Consider the following 21,282-nt stretch of genomic DNA (forward strand, 5'->3'; position numbering starts at 1 on the left):
GGTTTTTCTTTGAAATAAATATTTAAAAACATATACCCCACTGATGCCTCATTTAACCCTTTAAGTGCCAGCAGAATTTGACATTTCGGTTCCTCTCAGTGCCAGACGTTTTGTAAACATTCTGTGCTCTTTCAATTTAGGGGCTTTTACTGGGGGCAGGGTTAAGTTTAGATAGGCAAACTATATATTGTTTTTTTCAGGAGAACCTGAGCTTTCCAAATCTACCTGAGTTTTTGTGTATTTCCACTTCTGGAACAAGATTTAGAGCTTGAAATACAAAAAAAAAAAGAAAAAAATGCTATTTTTCATGATATAAGGATTTCTACCAGAAACATATTTTATTTTATGGACAAAAATTCAACTGATTTGGAAAGCCTCATGTCTCCCGAACGTGCCAATACCGGATATGTATCGTTTTATTGAGATTTCTGACTTCTATAGATCAAAAACTCCCAGCAGTAAATTACTAAATTTTCAAAGCATTACAGCAGAATACGGCATACTTTACATTCCAAAGCCAAAAATCCTGGAACATTAGGTTTACCCCAGGAAACCATACATTTTTGAAAAGTACACATACTGACGAATCCGAAATGGGTAACTATGTCTTCACACTCCTAAGTACCAAACGGCAATGCTTTACTGAATTTAGAAAATTCTAAAAAAATCACCTCAAATCTTCCACTTTCAAGGACCTTATCTCCCACATAACATTAGGTACCAAGAAAACACACCCTAAATATGAAAGCCAGGGGTCCACTGAACGGTTTGATGCCCATTGTGCATAGGATCACCGATGTATCTGGAATTTAGAAACCCCAAAAGGAAGTTAGTACATACAAATTGCTCAGGAGATCTCTTTAGCTACTGAAAATTCAACACATTTACTGCATTTTCTTGGGATAAAAACAGAAAAAAATACATTGACCCCCCAAAACCATATATTTTTTGGAAAGTACACATTCGGACGAATTCAAAATTGGTACCCATGTCTTTCTACTCCAAACTACAGAGTCGCAGTGCTTTCCCAAAATGGCCAGTTTTGGTGAAATACCTGAAAATCACATCAAATCTTCCACTTTCAAGCATCTTATCTCCCACATAACATTAGGTACCAAAAGAACACACCCTAAATATGAAAGCCAAGGGTCCGCTGAACAGTTTGATGCCCATTGTGCATAGGATCACTAATGCATCTGGCATTTAGAGACCCCAAAAGGAAGTTAGTGCATACAAAGTGTATACGCTGCAATATAAGCTACCGGCATGTGCATTATGTGCCATAAGACCCCCTAACAGTACCGAGACCCTAGAAAACCATACATTTTCCGAAAGTACACATTCTGACAAAACAAAAATGAGCAAATACAACTTTCTACAGCAAACTACCAAACTACAAAGCTATGCTAAACAGAACGTTTTTGTCACAAAGCTTGCACGTTACCTCATTATGTACCCCCACATTTTGTAATGTATCAACATAAAACTTTCTAAATATGAACGCCAGGGATCTACTGAACAGTTTGATGCCCTATATGCATATATTGGCCAAACTACGTGCCATACAGGGGCACCCAAATAAAAATAGTGCATATGAATTTTCACATAAGACACTCCGGCTCATGCAATTTTTGCACCCAGTATGTGTATTATGTGGCATAAGACCCCCCCTAACAGTACCGAGACCCTAGAAAACCATACATTTTCCGAAAGTACACATTCTGACAAAACAAAAATGAGCAAATACAACTTTCTACAGCAAACTACCAAACTACAAAGCTATGCTAAACAGAACGTTTTTGTCACAAAGCTTGCACGTTACCTCATTATGTACCCCCACATTTTGTAATGTATCAACATAAAACTTTCTAAATATGAACGCCAGGGATCTACTGAACAGTTTGATGCCCTATATGCATATATTGGCCAAACTACGTGCCATACAGGGGCACCCAAATAAAAATAGTGCATATGAATTTTCACATAAGACACTCCGGCTCATGCAATTTTTGCACCCAGTATGTGTATTATGTGGCATAAGACCCCCCCTAACAGTACCGAGACCCTAGAAAACCATACATTTTCCGAAAGTACACATTCTGATAAAAACAAAAATGGGTAAATACAACTTTCTACTGCAAACTACCAAACTACAAAGCTATGCTAAACAGAACGGTTTTATGTGACATTTCTGAAAATCGGCACAAAGCTTGCAAGTTGCCCTATTATGTACCCCACGTTTAGTAACGTACCAACATAAAACACTCTAAGTATGAACGCCAGGGGTCTACTGAACAGTTTGATGCCCAATATGCATAGATTTACAAAACTATGTGGGGTACACAGGATGCCAAATTGAAATACAGCAGACAAAATATCCATGTGCAAAGACAAGTAATAAAAAAACAATGTGAAATGCAATATAATTGATAAAAAAATAAAAAAAAATCACTAAAATCATTTTTTTTTTTTGCCTAATAATATCTGTGGTCAGAATAACAGTTTGAGTATTTTGGCTAGGGCAAATAAGTTTTACAGACAAAGTCAAGCGAACAACAACTATGCATAACTGAAAATGCAATAATAAATGGCTAAACATGCAATAAAATACCTAAAAATGCACCAAAATCACAGAAAATGTAGTAGAAACACCAAAATAATACACAAAAGGTATTGCACAGTACGGTTAGCGAATACGCTATCCGCAATAAAACATTTTTTTCAGGCAAGAATAAAAACGATGCGATAAAAAAAAAATACAAAATTACATAAGTGTGTAACTGAGTGTGTACACATGGTAAAATGTGTTTTGTGTGCATGTGTTTGAGTGTGCAAGTAAGTATGTGTAAGTGTTCTGAATGTGTGAAACCCAGCAACTACCCAAAATGTATGTGTTTGTGTGTAAGTGTGAGTATAAGTGTGTATTAGTGTATTATGTGTGTGTACGTGTGGTTTTTTTACACTTACCTGTAACAAGCAGGCACACACATCAGCTGGAGGTGGGAGGAAGGACCCAGGAGCCGTGCTGCAGCTTCTTCTAGCGACGATCGGTGAGTATTCAGAAGGGGGGGCCAGGGGGGAGGGAAGGGAGAGCAGGAAATGTCAGGCACGCACAGACAGCGTGTCCTGACATTTCCCATGGGGCCCCTGGGGCGCGATCGCTGGAGGCTGGGGAACGAGCGGGGAGCGAAGAAGCGGATTGAAAAGCCTCTTCTCCGCTCCCAAATCCGGAAGTGCAGCAGGACGTAGAATCTACATCCTGTGGCACTTAGGTACTTTTATACACAGGACGTAGATTATACGTCCTGTGGCACTAAAAAAGGTTAATGAAATTTTTTTGGTATTTATTTTGATTATTGCAGCAGTAGCTGCTCCATTTCCAAGCTTATACTCAAGTCAATAGGTTTTTCCAGTTTTCTTAGGTAAAATTAGGTACCTCAGCTTATATTCGCATCGGCTTATACTTTAGTATATACGGTACATATCCTTGCCTCATGGATTAGCTGGAGGACAGTTAAAGGGAAATTATACCCCCCAAACAATGTAGGTTTCTATAAAAATGTATTGCATAAACAAGCTCATATGTAAAACCCTGCTTCATCTAAATAAACCATTTCATAAAAATATACTTTTTTAGTAGTATGTGCTATTGTGTAATCCTAGAAAATTGCTATGTTGCTTTATTGTGTTTTGATGGGATAGGGATGTTTTAAATTAATTGCTATGACGCTGCAGAGTAAAATGTATCTCTTTTAGATTTTGTGGTTTATAGTTTCTATATGTGTTTGGTTCTATATGTAACAAAGGTGGAACACCATGTTTATTGATCTTGGAACTTTAGGTTGAATACAGGTTATACACGGTTCAATCCTATTTCCAAGTTGGGGTCAATAAGGATTTTATTTCCACCTTGTAGCTAAAGTACTACTATTGTACTATTATGAAATACCAGAATGCCCTGAATGATTAATACTGCTAAAGTGTGTGTAATATAGTCTCTGAAGGACAGCACCATCAACAACAATAGCACTGCACATTAAGGGCAATGACAATACTGATAATTGTCTCTGTATGTTTTAGCAGAGACAACGCTCAGTATTGTCTATGGCAGGTTATTTTCTAGCATTTTGAAGCTGCAACAATTAGTACCATGTGCTGTAGCCCTAATATACAAGCAGCAGCTTGTTTCCAAAGATTTGCTAGCCTGCAGTACTGTATGTTCATTAGAGCTGTCTCTAAAGGCTGGCAAAAGGCATCTGACAGTGTGTACAATTCTTCTCACTTCATGTGATGGAGAATATCCTGGCAATGATTGTGATACTGATTTAACCAGGTCATCAGCAGAGGAGGTCCTATCACAGACACAGGGGTGTGCGGCTTCCCACATGTCACCTGCAAAGAGTTATAGACAAGAAGCATATAAGACAGATGTAAAACAGGCAGAATGTAGGAGATAAGGTATGTCTGGCTTGTTTAACCTAGGCACTTACCAACCCCCTTTCTCTCTCAAACAAGATATTTAGCAGACCCTGGATAGAAAGAGCAAATGCGGCAATGTGTCAGCAAGATAATCACTTAAACAGAGATTATCTGGAAATATTTTATCAAAATTAAAAATATACAGGTCAGTCTACCAAATGTATTTCTGTGCAGCTAACTGATCCTAACAGCTTCCGAAGCTTGCAATCAAGCTATATAATATAACCCATTTCTTCAAACTCCAGCATTTCTGAAACATTCTTAGTACAGGGGTAAGAGGTTTAAAATATTTCTCTATTCAGACTATGAATAAATATAGGGCTGTTCCTGCTTGATTGTGCTTGCTACAAGACATTTCCTATGTTGGCATAGATTTATGACATCTCCCTGCACATGGGGGAATGAGCAAATGTCCGTTACAACTAAAACTATAGTTTTGGCTTCTGTACCAGCACAAGGCAGCCCCAGCCATCTTCGTTTGAAGGCCTGGATCATTGCTGCTACTGAGATGCTGAAACTTTAGGCTGGTGCAGTAAGTACAGTATATTAAATATGGTGTTTTTAGGGTTTAGTCCTCCTTTAATGACCATTTCCAGCTGGACATGTTACAAGGACTTTGGGCAGCTAAACCATAACTTGTGCAAACTTATGTTAAGGGATAATAAAAACAGTAGGGAGCTATGCAGATGACAAGAAAGGCTGGAACCAAATCTGGAGAGACAAGAGCAGTCTAGACAAGGAAATGTATACATTCACCTCTTTTTATCTTGGAAAAATATGCAGGGAAAACAAAAAAGTGTAATAGCCCTTTAGAACTACAAGCAAACTTGAAGGCATGATTTCCCAGGACTTACAGTATGGTGGTCAGCATGTATATGGGAAACAAAGATGGCCGACAGCTTGCTGAGAACCTCATCTACATTCTCTCCATAGTGCCGGTGAAGTTGCCCAAAGGTTCCCTCTCCACAATCAAGCAACAAAGAGTGGGAGGGACTGCAGACAAAATAAACATGTAAATTATAGTAATTAGTAACACCCTGCCACTAAACAAGACAGGGAGCACTGAGGAGACTGCCATTTAAATTGTAAGGGGGAAGATTTGTAGGACTTGGCCCTTGACCATGAAGTGACAAAATGCTTCAGGTTTTTGTGTCAGGCACTTTCTTACCTGACATTCACAAGGGTTGAACTGACATTGCGGGTTTTCATGGGAACTGCAGATCCAGTGCCCAAAAATATAACTTCAGGATATTGCCCCTTGCTCTCTAGTGTAGGAAAGCAAAATGTTAGTACAGAGACTTCAAGTATTTATCTACCCCGACAATAGCAATGATTCAGAATTAAAGGAATTCAACTTAACATTACATTTTTGTAGGACAATGATTAAGAATGAAAAAGCAAAGATCATTAAGATGGTGATGAACAAACACTCCCAGCATATAAGATTCTGAGCATACTTCTAACAGCTGGGAGGTGTAGCATAACAAGAGGCTGAAGGATTAACTCTTATTTAATATAAAATTGGATTCTAAGTAGGGATGCACTGAATCCATTATTTCGGGGTTTGACCTAACCCTGTCAAAGATTCGTCCAAATACCAAACCAAATGTTCCATAAGCAAATTAGAATATGGGAGGGTCAAAGAGAGCTATGCGCTGGGCGTGTGGTGAAAGATTTTTAACTTCCATGTTTATGCGAAGAAAAGACATGTGATTTTTAAGTCACGTGAATCCTGAAAAAGGCAGAATCCTGAACCAAATCCTGGATTTGCAGTTGGTCTTCATTTGATAAAACTAATTTTTTTTAAAATGAATATTTGTAGTGTACCTGTCATGTAACAGCTAGGCATTTGTGAATATACGAACATCCTCCTTTGGGTTATCTCTGTGCTCTGACTCCCCCTCTCACTCTAATGGAAACTCCCTGGATCTTATATTTACAAAATGTTGTTCTACCTCCAACTTCACTAACTCCCCTTTCCCCCTCTCTGATCTCAATCTGCTCACATTTCAACTCTTGCTAACTCCCTCTACACCCTCTGCTGTCCCTCAAACATGCACATACAGAGACCTGCAATCCCTAAACACGTCACACCTTTCTTCTTCCTTTGAATCTCTTCATTCTAACATCCTAACTGTCTCTTGTCCTAATCAGGCTACCTCTGTCTACTACAGCACACTCGCCACTGCCCTTAATGAGCTTGCTCCTGCCAAGACTAAATGCATGAGGCCCAAACCACTCCAACCCTGGCGCACTGCTCATACCAAATCCCTCCAAAAACGTACACTTGAGCGCCGCTGGCGCAAATCAAGGTCATAGCCAGATTTGTGCAGCTACAAATCTGCTCTGCTCTCCTACACCACCCTCTGCCAAGCTAAACAAACCTACTTCACTGCACTTATTAACTTACTCTCTAAAAAACCTGCACAACTCTTCTCTACCTTCAACTCGCTGCTGTCCCCTCCTCCGCCCCCTCCATGTGCTTCATTCACTGCTCAAGCTATCGCAGAGCACTTTAAAAATAAAACTGACACCATCCGAAGTGACATTGCACAACTTAATCCCCATAACCGTAACCCCTATTCTGAAAAAACCCTCCCTTGATCCCTCCAATCCTACTAACCTCCGACCTATCTCTCTGCTCCCATTCATCTCCAAACTGCTTGAGCGCCTAGTTTACAACCGACTGACGCTATTCCTCTCTGACAATATCCTCCTGGATCCCCTACAATCTGGTTTTAGACAACAACACTCCACCGAAACTGCTCTAACTCGACTAACAAATGACCTCCTATCGGCTAAAGCCAAAAAACACTACTCACTACTAATACTTCTCGATCTCTCTGCTGCTTTTGACACTGTGGATCACCCTCTTCTCCTCCAGTCTCTCCACTCTCTTGGCCTTCGTGACACTGCCTTATCCTGGTTTTCATCTTATCTCAGGGATCGATCCTTCAGTGTCTCTTACAATGGGGAATCATCTTCTCCCTTGCCTCTTTCTGTCAGGGTTCCCCAAGGCTCTGCCCTGGGCCCCTTACTATTTTCTCTCTATGCCTCCTCACTTGGCAAACTAATCAATTCTTTTGGCTTTCAGTACCAACTCTATGCTGACGATACTCAGATCTATCTTTCCTCTCCTGATCTCAACCCAGAGCTTCTAACTCGCGTCTCTTCCTGCCTGTCTGCTATCCCCACTTGGATGTCCCAACGTTACCTTAAATTAAACCTCTCTAAAACTGAATTGGTTCTCTTTCCCCCATCCAAAGCCCACATTGTTCCTGAGGTATCTATACAGGTTAACAATTCTACCATCATCCCATCTTCCCAGGCCCGGTGACTTGGGGTTATCCTTGATTCTGCCCTGTCCTTCACTCCCCATATCCAATCACTTATCAAATCATGTCACTTTCACCTAAGAAAAATCTCCAAAATACGATCATTTATCACCCATGATGCTGCCAAAATTCGTATTCACTCTCTTATAATATCTCGCCTGGACTACTGTAACTCCCTATTAATTGGCCTTCCCCTCCAAAGACTGTCCCCTCTCCAGTCCATAATTACCGTATATACTCGAGTATAAGCCGATCCGAATATAAGCCGAGGTACCTAATTTTACCTAAGAAAACTGGAAAAACTTATTGACTTGAGTATAAGCCTAGGGTGGGAAATGCAGCAGCTACTGCTAAGTTTTAATAATCAAAATAAATACCAATAAAATTACATAAATTGAGGCATCAGTGGGGTATATGTTTTTCAATATTTATTTCAAAGAAAAACAGTAAACTAGCTCTGTAAGCAGAGAAGAGGGTCAACAAAAACAATATGAGTACTACCCCACGCTCATTGCACATTGGCAAACTGGCAGAAGACCCAGTCCCGGAGGAGATGTAAGGAGCCTAGGCCAGGGCATTGGAGGGTCTGGTTGCGGGTGGCCTAATTTGCACACAAAGGAGAGAGGGTGCTAGTCTAGAGGGACCCATGGCACCCGACTCGAGTATAAGCCGAGGGTGACTTTTTCAGCACATTTTGGGTGCTGAAAAACTAGGCTTATACTCGAGTATATACAGTAATACTGATGCCAGGCTCATACACCTCTCCAACCGCTCCTCCTCTGCCGTGCCACTCTGCCAATCCCTGCACTGGCTTCCCCTACCATCCAGGATAAAATTCAAACTCCTGACTCTTACATTCAAAGCAGTTCATAACTCTGCCCCACCCCACATCTCTGAACTCATCTCTAGGTACCATCCAACCCGCTTGTTATGCTCCTCTACTGACCAGCTCCTCAACTCCTGTCTCATTCCCTCCTCACACACTCGTATTCAAGACTTTGCAAGGGCTGCCCCCCTTCTCTGGAATTTCCTCCCACAAACTATCAGACTTTCTCCCAATCTCTGTCTTCAAGAGATCTCTAAAAACACATTTATTTAGAGAAGCTTACCCTAATCTAGTTTAGCAACACCCTGTGCCACACCTCTCACAACTCTGGTCATGCCCTTGTGTCTCAACCCTTTCTCCTTGTAGATTGTAAGCTCTTTTGGGCAGGGCCCTCTTCACCTCTTGTATCGGTTATTGATTGCTTTATATGTTACTCTGTATGTCCAATGTATGAAACCCACTTATTGTACAGCGCTGCGGAATATGTTGGCGCTTTATAAATAAATGTTAATAATAATAATAATATACAATGACAAAGTCATACAGAAAATATAATTAAACTAACTTCTCTAAAAAAAATTGTAACATCAAATCAGATTGTAGGTTGCTGGGGCACTGGCCCACTAGTAACCAAATATTTAAAGGACTGGTAAAACCAAAAAGTGAATCAAGTGATTTTTTTTTTTTTACATTTAATAATCTTAGGGGCATATTTACTAATCCACGAATTCGAATCACGAATGGGAAAAATTTGGATTGGCAACGAAAATTTCTGAAGATCGCAAATATCCCGAAAATGCTTATGAAAAAATCGTATTAGTCATGATAATATCGTATTGGCGATCCGAAAGTCACAAAATTTTCGTACCGAACAATTGTAAACAGCGGTAAAACCTTTTCGATTTTTTCACGCAAGCGTATGAAAAAGTCATGCGGTGTCCAAAAAAGTTGTGCGGTGAAGGAGAAGTCGTGCGGACGCCCGAAAAATTCGGCGAAAATACACTCGGAGCGTTCGAATGAACACTCCCGAGCGTTCATGCTTTTGTAAATGTGCCCCTTAGTGTTTGTCCAACCACTACAATTTCTTAGGAACAAATCTCCTAGGTATGTAAAAAGTCACGAAAGACAGTTAAACCCTCTTTCTCTTAGTACATAACCAGGTACATACAGATTTTTTATACTACACCGTTAAATCTTTTTCTCTTATCCTACATTGGGCGACACAGACACCATGGGGATGTAGATCCTGCCAGCCAGAGAAAGGACACTAAAAGACCAGGTCTTAAGCCAAAGAAAGCGGCATTGTGCAATGGATTGGGCAGAAGCCTTGGCCACCAGCTTGCATTGCAAAGAGAGGCGTTGGAATCCGCTATCAGAGAAATCAGTAAATCTGTAGATGGATTGTCAGATCCTAGCAGCTCTGGCGACACCAGAGGCGGTGAAGATAGCCTTACAGAAACCCTCCAGTCTTTTGTCCACTGGGCCCTTGAAGGCCGCCAGGTCCGCCACTAGAATAGTGGTGGTCTTGGACAGACTGGACACCGGAGGATCGACTACAGGAGGTAAGGACCATAGATCTATGCATTCTTGGGAAAAGGGGTAAGTTTCAGTGAAGCACCTGGAAAGCTGGACACAATAGTTCAGAGTTTTCCATTGAGCTTTGATCATCTCATCATAAGCCGGAAAAACGGTGAGGGATTTCTTCTGTCTCTTAAAAATATTCTTTCCAGGTTTCTCCGAGTAGGCAGAGACCTCAAAGATTAAAGTTTTTAGAACGGCCTGAATAAGTCCTTCAAGCTCTCGTTGAGATCTGGGTGTATTGGAATCTGGTTCAAGCTCGGCACCTGAGAGCACATGCCCTTCCTCCTTGGATTCCAGAGGGGAAGTGGGGGTTCTCTTGCCGCTGGAGTGGGCTTGTTCTCGAAGTGTCGCACCAATTCAGAATCCATGGCTCACTTGACTCGCCGTCACAGAGCTGGGGGGTAAGGTAGCTGGGAGCATACCAATGGCAGGGGAAGGTTGTTTGGCTGTGCAGGAAGCACAGCAGGGTTGCGCTGAGGATGACTGGAATTTTGTTTTGCAAAGGGCGCAAGCAAAATAGGATACCAGGGCGGCCTAGCCTGAATCAGGGGTCTGGGTAGCAAGGAGTAAGCAGGCAGGCAGAAGAGATAGCCAGTTATCTGGAGGTAGACTGTGTGTCCCTGAAGCGGTCAGTGGGAGAGGTGCCCTGAGATGCCTTCAAGAGGATGGCGAAGGCTTTGGTGCCTTCAGGATGGAGAGCACAACTTTGATGAGTGGGCCCCTTCAAGATGAAGAGCGTGGGGTATGAGCCCCACTTCCGGATGGAGAGCGAGTGTGTAAGGATGGGTAGCGCGAGACACAGAGACCCCTTCCAAGATGGAGAGCATCTGTGTGGGCCCCCCTTCAGGATGGAGAGTGTGTTAAGTAGAAGGTACAAAGAGCATTGAGATGACGTCATCTGGGAACCAGAGCAGGAGAAGGTCGCATAAAATAAGGGAAAGACCAGAGGAACTGATGTCCTAGGACTGAAAGGGGGTTGGACTGAATCCATTGGCCCCATTGGTGACATGACCTTGACTCCTAGTCCTGGCTGCTGCTCCCCTGTTTACCAGAAGGATGGAAGGAAGGCAGGGTATGAAGCCCCAGACAGCAGGAGTCACATTTAACCTTTGCCCCTTCTTTTGCTGGCAGAATCTACATCCCCATGGTGCCTGTGTACCCCTTGTTTTCTACAAAAGCTTAGCTATCCTGTTGGACCATTTAAACTTGAAAAGCTGCCAATAAGGCTACACAGCAGCTTATAAACTATATTTAAGCCTCAAATGCAAACATGTAGTTTGTACCATTAGAAGGTAACAATATACTATATTTAAAGTTTTGAAATCCCTAATTTTTAGCAAAACTGGTCCTTTAAGGTTCACTTTTCTGCCAAGGAACCAAACAGCTCTCATTTATTAAAACTTCCTATAAAACGGACCCTCATGTGCTCAAATCTTTATTTTCAGACGTTCCCAAAAACTCTGGTACTCATTCTTCCCAGTAAGCAGCAGGGGGGAAGTCCAGGTATAACTGCAATCAGGTTACATTTTAAAGCAATTGCTCTACCTAACCAAGGAAGGGGTGGAGGCTTGAACAAATTTTTAACCAGAGAGGAGGGCTGGCAACCAGTATCCTGAAAACCTAATGATTATACTGTACCACCAGTAAATGCTCCATCTAATTTCAAAGTTAGCTTGCAGTTCTCTAGGGCCTCCACAAAGCCTGGCAGCTCCATAGCTTCCTTCACAAACTCCTCAGTGTTGTTACTGGTAACTGCATCTCTGAAAAATCAGATTACTGGGTTAGGCATAATTCAGAAGCATCCAAAGGTGTCTAATAAAAGAAGGATTTTTTTTCTTACCTGTAAAATCTTTTTCTCTCTTCATTGGCAGACACAGGCACCAAAGGGTTTGTAAAAAAAAAAAAAAAAAAAACACACAAAACTTAAACGGAATAACAGAAACTATATCAATAAGCCAATGTCTGTGAAACTTTGCCTTGGCAACTTTGTACACCAGCCTTGTGCAATGTTGGCAAGAAAGCAAAGGTGGGGAAGACTCATACCAAGAAGGTAAGCTGTGACTCTGAAGGGGCAGATTTTGCCCAAAATCTGATAGGCACTGGTAATAGTGCCTCTGATCCAACTGGCAAGAGTGGTCTTGGAAGCCCCTGCAGGGGCCTACAGGTATGATGAGAAGGTATCTGACCTTCTGAAAGTTGCTGATCTCTGGATGTAAAATTTCAGAGCCCTTTCAACATGCAAGACATTGATTGGACCACTGGTGAGCTCACTGCCTGGAATTCCTCATGCTATTCCTAGGGGCTGATTTACTAACCCACGAATCCGACCCGAATTGGAAAAGTTCCGACTTGAAAACGAACATTTTGCGACTTTTTCGTATGTTTTGCGATTTTTTCGGATTCTGTACGAATTTTTCGTTACCAATACGATTTTTGCGTAAAAACGCGAGTTTTTCGTATCCATTACGAAAGTTGCGTAAAAAGTTGCGCATTTTTCGTAGCGTTAAAACTTACGCGAAAAATGCGCAACTTTTCGCGTAAGTTTTAACGCTACGCAAAATGCGCAACTTTTTACGCAACTTTCGTAATGGATAGGAAAACTCGCGTTTTTACGCAAAAATCGTATTGGATCCGAAAAATTCGTAAAGAATCCGAAAAAATCGCAAAACATACGAAAAAATCGCAAAGTACCGATCATTACGAAAAAAACGCAATCGGACTCCATTCGACCCGTTCGTGGGTAAGTAAATCAGCCCCCTAGTGTATGACTGCTCCAATGATGCCACTTCATGTCTCATCAATTGTACAAGATTCTCCTCTTTTGCCTAAATGCTATATTGAATTCTCTGATGTCTTCGAGAAAAAGAATGTTGAGACTCTTCCACCACATGGGCCCTATAGTTGCCCTGGCACTATGCATCCAAGGGGTAGAATGTATCCATTATCAGTCCAGGAGACCAAAGCCATCAAAGAAAATTTCTTTCTTTATTAGAAAGTCTAGTTCTCCTGCTGGTGCTGGCTTCTTCTTCGTCTAAAAGAAGGATGGGAGTCTCAGACCGTGTATCGACTACTGAGGTCTTAATAAACAATCAGGTAAAAAAAAATGCTATCCACACCCCTTAATTCCAGAACTCTTTGACAGGTTAAAAGAAGTCAGGGTTTTCCCCAAACTTGACCTTCGAGGTGCTTACAACCTGATCCGCATCCACCAAGGAGATGAGTGGAAAACTGCATTCAATACCCATGGGCACTACAAGTACTCAGTAATGACCTTTGGGCTGTGCAATGCACCACTGTCTTCTAAGACTTCATAAATGACATATTCTGTGATATGTTGCAATCATGTGTCATGGTATACCTTGACGACATTCTGGTATTCTTCCTGTTCAGAACATATTCCTCAAGTCAACTCAGTGTTACGTGATTTTCAAGATCTTCTTCCTATATATTGTCTCTTCTTCTGGCTTTGAGATGGATCCTGCCAAGTTTTCTGCGGTTAGAGTGGCTTACTCCTGTAGGTCTGAAAGCTATACAACTTTTCTTGGCTTTGCCAATTTCTACAGAAGGTTTATTAAAGGTTTTTCCCAAATCACGGCTCCCATCACGGCCCTCACCCATAAAGACTCTAAGTCACTCTGGTCTCCTGTGGCCCAAAAGGCCTTCGAATCACTAAAATCAGTCTTCGCCTCTGCTCCAGTTCTGATCCATCCAGATACTTCTCGTCCATTTACCTTGGAAGTTGATGCCTCCGATATGGGGGTAGGAACTATTTTATCCCAACAAATTGATTTCCAAGGTCCTCTTTACCCTTGTGCCTTTTTTCTCCCGAAAATTGTCACCTGCCGAGAAAAACTATGATATTGGTTGGCTTTGAAAGAGTGGCGTCATCTACTAGAAGGAGGGTCAGATCCTCTAGTGGGGTCATTCCTCTAAAATCGCAGGCCATCCAAGGGTTAAAGGACAAGGAAAGTCAAAATCTATTAAGCACACTATTAAATAGTACTACTATTGCTGTGTAAAAACGTTATATTTCTGGCTTGCCCAATGATTTACAAGATTTACAGAGACACACTTACTACAAACTACATACTTGTTTCAGTGAACGGCGCCGCCATCTTTAACAAGGGATGCCCATTCCCTCATCGTCTCTACTGCGCATGCGTCCCCAACATCCTGCGTCTTTGTCCCGCTCACACGGGAAATCATAAATCCTGTGTGTGTTAAGCTCGAACTTCCCCCCAGTATGAATATTTCAAACTTCTTCCACATCTCCCTCTTTAAACCGGTGGTTAGTAATGCCTTTTCTTCTGCCTCTCCTCCTCGAACTCCTGTCTCAGGGCATCAAGAATTTGAGGTTCAGAAAATTGTGGATTCTCACAAGCTCACAATACCATATTCATTGGAATGGGTTTGGTCCTGAGGAGAGATGGCAGCTAAAGATATCCATGCCCAGCGTTTGCTATAACTTTTCCACCAGAAATTTTCCAGGAAACCTTGGGAGCTCCTGACTAAGAGGGGGGTACTGTAAGGAGCTCCAGCACGAGTCCTGAATATTAGATACAAATATTACGCAACCTGGTGGAGGTCTTTGCCGTGGGGATCTCAGTGGTTGCAGTGAATGTTGGTCTAGTGTGGCAGATTTTCATTTCATCTAGTTCAGGGGTCCTCAGATTGTTGGGGGGTCAGACTGTAGTCCTAAAACTATGCCCCACCCCCTCCTGTTCTCCCCTGCTCCCCGTGTAAATTACCGTAGTTTGTGGATCCCTGATCTAGCTTGTCAAGTAACAGTATGGTTACAAGTGCATAATCTGTAATAGGGTCGGTTCTGCTGCATCTTGTGGGGGAGTTGGTGCTTCTGTTAGGCCTTGCATCAGTCATAATACAGTCAATATTTGGTTCTGTGGCCTGTGAAGCTGCATTGGGCGTTCTGGAAAATTTACTTAAATGCTGATGTGCAGTAAGACTTACTGTCTGTGATGGCTTTGGTTTGGTGCCTTGTTCCGGTAGTAGTTCATGCCATTCCTCGCCTCCACCTTGGGCCGGGTGCGGGAAAGATTCTGGCAGCCTTGTGCGCGCTCAGTTCCCCCATAATACTGTTTAGGGAGGACGAATCAAAAGTTTCTCAGGCAGGAGTGGAGATGCTGTGGAGTATTTCAGGGGATGTCAGATTTCCGTGGCAAGCTAAAAGTCCAGATAATATCAGGATATTTGACGGAGCTGCTGCACCTATGTCCTGCTCAGTTCACATCCAGGCCACGTCTCCAAAACTGGGAATCCCCTTTTCGACCCCTCGGTGGGTTATGTTGAAGCAATGGGGGTAGATCCTGAGCTAAGCACCAGGAGATCGCTAAGTGCGATAGTAGATCTTAGAAGACCTCTGGAAGTCTGGAAGACCTCTGGATTAAGAGCTCACTCTCCCTGATATAGGGTCTCTCTGCAGAGGAAGTCTGCTGTCCAATTGTCCACTCCAAGAACGTGTATTCCAGATATCAGGGGGACATTCTCCTCTGCCCAGGCAAGGATGCAGGAAACTTCCTGCACTGCTCCTTTCCTGCGAGGGTCCCCCCTGACAATCGACGTATGCCACCGCAGTGGCATTGTTGGTCTGGATTCTGATGGGTTTGTCTTTGAGAAGACTTGCCCAATGAAAAAGAGCAAAGCAAATGGCCCGTAGCTCTAGGACATTTATGGGCAGTGTTAATTCCTTGGGTAGTCATCTGCACTGAGCCGTCTGTTCCTGGCAGACTACACCCCAACCCCAGAGGCTGGCATCCATGGTGAGGATGATCCAGCTGTGCAAGGGGAAGGGCTTGCCTTGTGAAATGTGAGCATGTTGCATCCACGTTGAGATAGGAAGAGCGATCTGAGAATCCAGGTTTGGGACCTCGGGATCCCATTGGTTGAGGATAGACCGTTGGAGTGGTCGGGTGTGAAATTGGGCAAAGGGAACCATGTCTATCACCAACATCATGGAGTTTAGGACTTGCATGTAGGTCCTGAAGGAGGCCCCGGATGAAGAGACTAGAGACTGGGTTCAGGTCAGAAGGTTCTGAACCTTGTCTGGAGGAAGAAAGGAGCAGCAGCGTAAGGTGTTGCACACTTTGCCTAGGAGGGTCATTTCCTGAGCTGTGGTCAGGCAAGACTTCTTGAAATTTCTGATCCAGCCATGGGATTGCAAGGTCTGGATCGCCAGTTTGACATCGGAGAGGTTCTGGCGGAAGGTGGGAGTCTTGATGAGTAGATCGTCCAGATAGGAAGTGATTGAGACTCCCTGTGAACGAAGAAGTGCCATGACCAGGGCCAGCATCTTGGTGAACACATGGGGAGCTGTTGCAAGGCCGAAAGGTAGGGCCACAAACTGGAAGTGTTTCCCTAGGACAGCAAAACGGAGGAAGTTATGGTGGCCCTGTAGATGGGGACATGCAAGTAGGCGTCCTTGATATCTATGGAGGAATGAAACTCTCCCGGTTGGATTGCTGTGATGACTAAGCGGATGGACTCCATCCGAAAGGATAAATGATTAAGTGATTGAATCTCTTGAGGTCCAGGATGGGCCAGACACCTCCATACTTTTTCATGATGCAAAAGAGGATGAAACAGAATCCTTGACGCTCCTCTTCCTTAGGTACAGGAACAATGACTCCACCTTGTTGGAGGGTGGAAATAGCCTTCCAAAATGTTGCTCAGCAAGAGGGATTGGCGGGGTGGAGAAACTGTATAGCGTAACCCTGAGAAAGAATCTCCTTCACGGAACAGGAGAAGACGTCCACCTACACCTATCATTCTGGGGTAGATACACCTTCAGGTGGTTGTGGATTTGTCCGAGTCAGGTTTATGGCCTGCCTGGAAGAGGATTTGTCTGACAAAAAGGAACGAAAGTGGGAGAAGTGCCGATTCTGGTTCTGAGGCTTCGACTTGTTCTGAGGGAGAAGAGTGCTTTTGTCCCCAGTAGCCTGGCTGATGATCTTGTCCAGCTCAGAGCCAAAAAAAATCCTTCCCTGAAAAGGGGATGGGGACCAGTGATTTTTGGAGGTGAGATCTGCAGACCTGTGTTTGAGCCACAGAAAGCATTGTGCAGTGATGGAAGTGGAAGAAGCTCTGGCAATCATCTTGGCTGAATCGAGTGATGCCTGACAGAGGAACTGGGGGGCCTCCTTGATTTGTTCAGCAAGCTGTAGAATAGAGGCTTGGTCAGAGCCGCCTAAGACTGCCTGACCCGGTCGGTCTGCCCACACTTTGCAGGCAGGGCTGAGCCAGGCCGTGGCAAAAGTAGGTTTAAGTGAAGAGCCTCTAGTGAAAAGAGAGAGATTTGGGATCTTTGAAGCATGCGGAATCAGGGACCGGGATGGTGGTGGACTTGGACAGTCTAGGGATGGGGGGTCCACAGTGGGAGAGAGGGATTATAAGTCCTCCTTAGGGAAGGGGTAAAGGAAAGAAAAACGACGTGATGTGTTGGTCTTGTGATCTGGGAAGGCCCATTCATCTTGGACACCAGAATAGTTGGTCATGTGAGGGAAAGACTCTAGAGGTCTTCTGTCGCTCTTTGGAGAGATCTGCAGAGCTAGGGGCAGACTAATTGAGAGTTGTTAAGACGGCATCAATTAGACCATCTATGTCACATGAGGAAGGGGGCCTCATTGGCTGTTTGAGGAGTATTCTTGGCAGATGAGCCCTTTGAGAGTTGACCTTCCTTAGCAAGTTACAACTCCTTGTCAAAATCTTAAAGTGTAAGAATGGCTGGGGCTTTGAGCTTGCCCAAAAGCCCATTGGAGGCTGGGAAGCAAGATGGTCAAAACAGTTTACCCAGGGAGTCTGGCAAGACCCTGCAAGGAGGCCAGTGAATGAACTAAGCTTGCGGGCCAAGGGAGGTTCAAGGACATGCGCAGGAAGCACATAAAGGCTCAGAGTGACCCATGGGGAGTCTAGCGCAACAACGTGTGCAAGCAAGAAAAGAAACCTGTGTAATAACAGGATTCTTGGAAGGTGCCTGTGCAGAGTGCAATCTGGGGCCCTCTTTGGCAGGATCTGCCATAGTGGAGATTCTTTCCCTTTTTTGGGGGGAGGGGGTTGGCTAGTGCAGCTTAAGAGGGCTGACCTGTAGCTATAGTGGCTTAAGGGGTGCCAGGCAGCAGGAAAGGCTGCTACAGTCCAAAGAGGAAAAAAAATTTTTGAGGCCAGCTGAGGCAGTAAAGGAGCCTGGAGGGAGAGCCAGTGACTGGGTCTGAAGGCCTGAGGCAGAGAGGCAATCCCAACCTGTAGCAGAGAAGAGGCAGTGTGGAAAAGAGCGGAACCAGTAGAGGAGGGACACAAGAACTGTGGGGGGGAAGCCGAATCTGTAACTTCCAGGTGAAGGAAGGGAAAGAGCCAGTTTGGCGCAGTGAACCTGACTGCAGGAGGAAGCATCAAAAGGAGAGCTTCTTCCCTCCTGCGCTGCTGAGCCACGCACAGCAGCAGAGCGCCGCCAAAGCCAGGGGCATCCTGCACATGCAGCCTGCAGATGTTGGCTATGTGCCGCTGCAGTGTCTCAGTCCGTACGTGGGAACCTGCAATAGAGGGGGGCGAATCATGTGAATCAGGAGCTGAAGGGACTGAGCCGAAGCTCCTGCCCTCCTCTAGATCACTATACATATCTGGGGGCTGAACCGTGATTCATGCCCCAGAGATCCTGTAAGGGAAAAGGAGAATATTAATTAAAACAAATAAAGTAAAAACAGTAAAATATAATAAAGTAAAACAAATATAGAACTCTTTTGTTCTATTAGTGTCCTTCCTTCCCGGAAGGTGGTGTTAACCCTTCAGTGCCTGTGTCCCTGAAATGAAAGAGAAATACAGGATTCTAGGTAATGGGTAGAAGCACTGTCAGAGAGCCCCATATGGAATTTTGGGGTTATCAGTTTACAATTAGTTCACATAAGTCACACATTTCTCAGACCAACCTCTGCCACTCCAATTTTGGCCTCAGCTGGTATTTGAGAAGGCACTCTCCTCTCACGCCAAAAAACTCGGGTCTCTCCTCCTAAACAGAAATAAAAATAGATGAAGGTGCTGAAAGCTGTGGTGCTACAGCAACTGAGGGGTGACAAATTGGTTACCTTCTTCTGGACATTTGCCAGCTGAGGGAAGATCTCTGGATGAACAAGGTTTAGTTGCGTCTGAATCTTGTAACTTCGAAGGTTATGGAGAGTGGAGGTATTTTCATTAAGGATCAGATGCTCTGTCTGAGGGCCAAACCTAAAACATTACATTGACAAATGAAATGTTTGTACATGTATAAGCTGATCTTTTCTTAAAAAATAACTGAAACCTGAAATAGACCCAATAGGACTGTTTTGCCACTAAAAAGAATTGGTGGTGGGGCCCTTCCTTGGTTTAAAGCCTGGATAGGAGCAGTAAGATGGTGCCTAAGGTTTTTTTATTTTAAAATTTGCATTTTAACAAACAAAAACGAAGGTGAAACATTACATAAAGGTCATATTTACAGATAAAATATTGAATACAATAGAAGGAGTGGGGGGGGAGGGTGCAGTGGGAAATTCTGTGGTAGACAGGATAGATGAGGTAGTGGGCATAGTAAGGGAAATTGGGGGAGGAGACTTGCTTCGGGATACTGATAATGGCAGGGAGGACCATAAGTTGTTTACACGTCATTCTCACGCCGGAACCAGTATTAAATGTATGTTTACCAATGCAAGGAGTCTGACTGGTAAAATGGGAGAGCTGGAGGTACTGGCGTTGGAGCGGAAATATGATGTGATTGGAGTTGCTGAAACTTGGTTGAATGAGTCTCATGACTGGGCTGTTAATATTGGGGGGTATACATTGTTTCGGAGGGACAGGGGCAATAGAAAAGGAGGAGGAGTGTGTCTGTTCATTAAGCAGGAATTAAAAGCAAATATTAAGGAGGAAGTGATGGGGTTAACAGAGGTAGCTGAATCCTTATGGGTTGAGCTTCTCACAGATAGTAAAGAATCTACCAAACTAATTGTAGGGGTATGCTATAGACCCCCTAATGTAAGCGAAGAAGAGGAGGCCCAGCTTCTGTTGCAAATAGAAAAGGCTGCTAGTTTGGGGCAAGTGATAATAATGGGGGATTTTAATTACCCTGATATTGACTGGGGCAATAGTACTGCCAGGACAGTAAATGGGAATAAGTTTATAAACTTGCTGCATGACAACTTTATGTCACAAGTTGTTGAGGAGCCAACCAGGAACCATGCTATACTAGATCTAGTGATCTCTAATGACCCACAACGTATAGCAAAAAGTGGTTGAACCCCTGGGTAATAGTGATCATAATGTTATTTAATTTGATGTTTGGTGCAGGAAACAAATTTACACGGGGGCAACAAAGACACTGAATTTTAGGAAGGCAAATTTTAGCTCCTTAAGGGCAGCGCTTCAGGGCATAGATTGGGGCATTATGTTTTCTGATAAAAACACAGAGCAGAAATGGTTGTCATTTAAAATGATATTAAATCATTACTGTTCTCAATTTATTCCATTAATAAGAAAAAGTAGAAGTGTTAAGAATCAACCTATGTGGCTTAACTCTGAGGTAAAGAAGTTAATAGGGAAAAAAAGGAAAGCTTTTAAGAAATATAAGTCAGAGGGGACAGTAGATGCGTTTAATGATTATAAACACTATAACAAGTGTTGTAAAACAGCAATCCGGAAGGCAAAGATAGAAAATGAGGAGCGCATCGCGGCCCAGGCCAAGACTAACCCCAAAAAGTTTTTTAAGTATATTAATAGTAAAAAGATGCAGGTTGAGGGTGTGGCCCCATTGAGTTATAATAACAATATGGTTACAGCGGATACAGAAAAGGCAGATGTGCTTAACCAGTTCTTTTCTTCTGTGTATACAGTAGAGGAGCCAGTGGGCCAAGTCCCACCCAATAGCTGCACTGTTGCCTCAGCTCCAACTACACAGTGGTTGGCACAGGATATGGTGCTTAAAGGGTTACACACGATAAATGTAAACAAGGCACCTGGGCCAGATGGAATACACCCTCGGGTACTGAGAGAGCTAGGGGCAGAATTGCAGTGGCCCTTGTTTCTGAT

The 21,282-nt window shown here is 43.4% G+C and overlaps 1 protein-coding gene across 5 annotated transcripts in view; it reads right to left on the reverse strand.

The window, feature by feature from the left end:
• elac2 (elaC ribonuclease Z 2) overlaps nucleotides 1–21,282 on the reverse strand; it is a 60,591-nt gene that overhangs the window by 16,019 nt on the left and 23,290 nt on the right. For all 5 annotated transcript variants that reach the window (XM_031894152.1, XM_031894151.1, XM_031894150.1 and 2 more), the window contains 7 exon segments: nucleotides 19,314–19,452; nucleotides 19,158–19,237; nucleotides 11,860–11,981; nucleotides 5,648–5,744; nucleotides 5,334–5,472; nucleotides 4,491–4,529; nucleotides 4,283–4,392 (listed from right to left, as the gene is read on the reverse strand). In XM_031894152.1, coding sequence (XP_031750012.1) covers nucleotides 4,283–4,392; nucleotides 4,491–4,529; nucleotides 5,334–5,472; nucleotides 5,648–5,744; nucleotides 11,860–11,981; nucleotides 19,158–19,237; nucleotides 19,314–19,452 — 726 coding nt within the window.

The sequence above is a fragment of the Xenopus tropicalis genome, chromosome 10 (assembly GCF_000004195.4).
Source record: "Xenopus tropicalis strain Nigerian chromosome 10, UCB_Xtro_10.0, whole genome shotgun sequence".
In the NCBI taxonomy this organism is placed as follows: Eukaryota; Metazoa; Chordata; class Amphibia; order Anura; family Pipidae; genus Xenopus; species Xenopus tropicalis.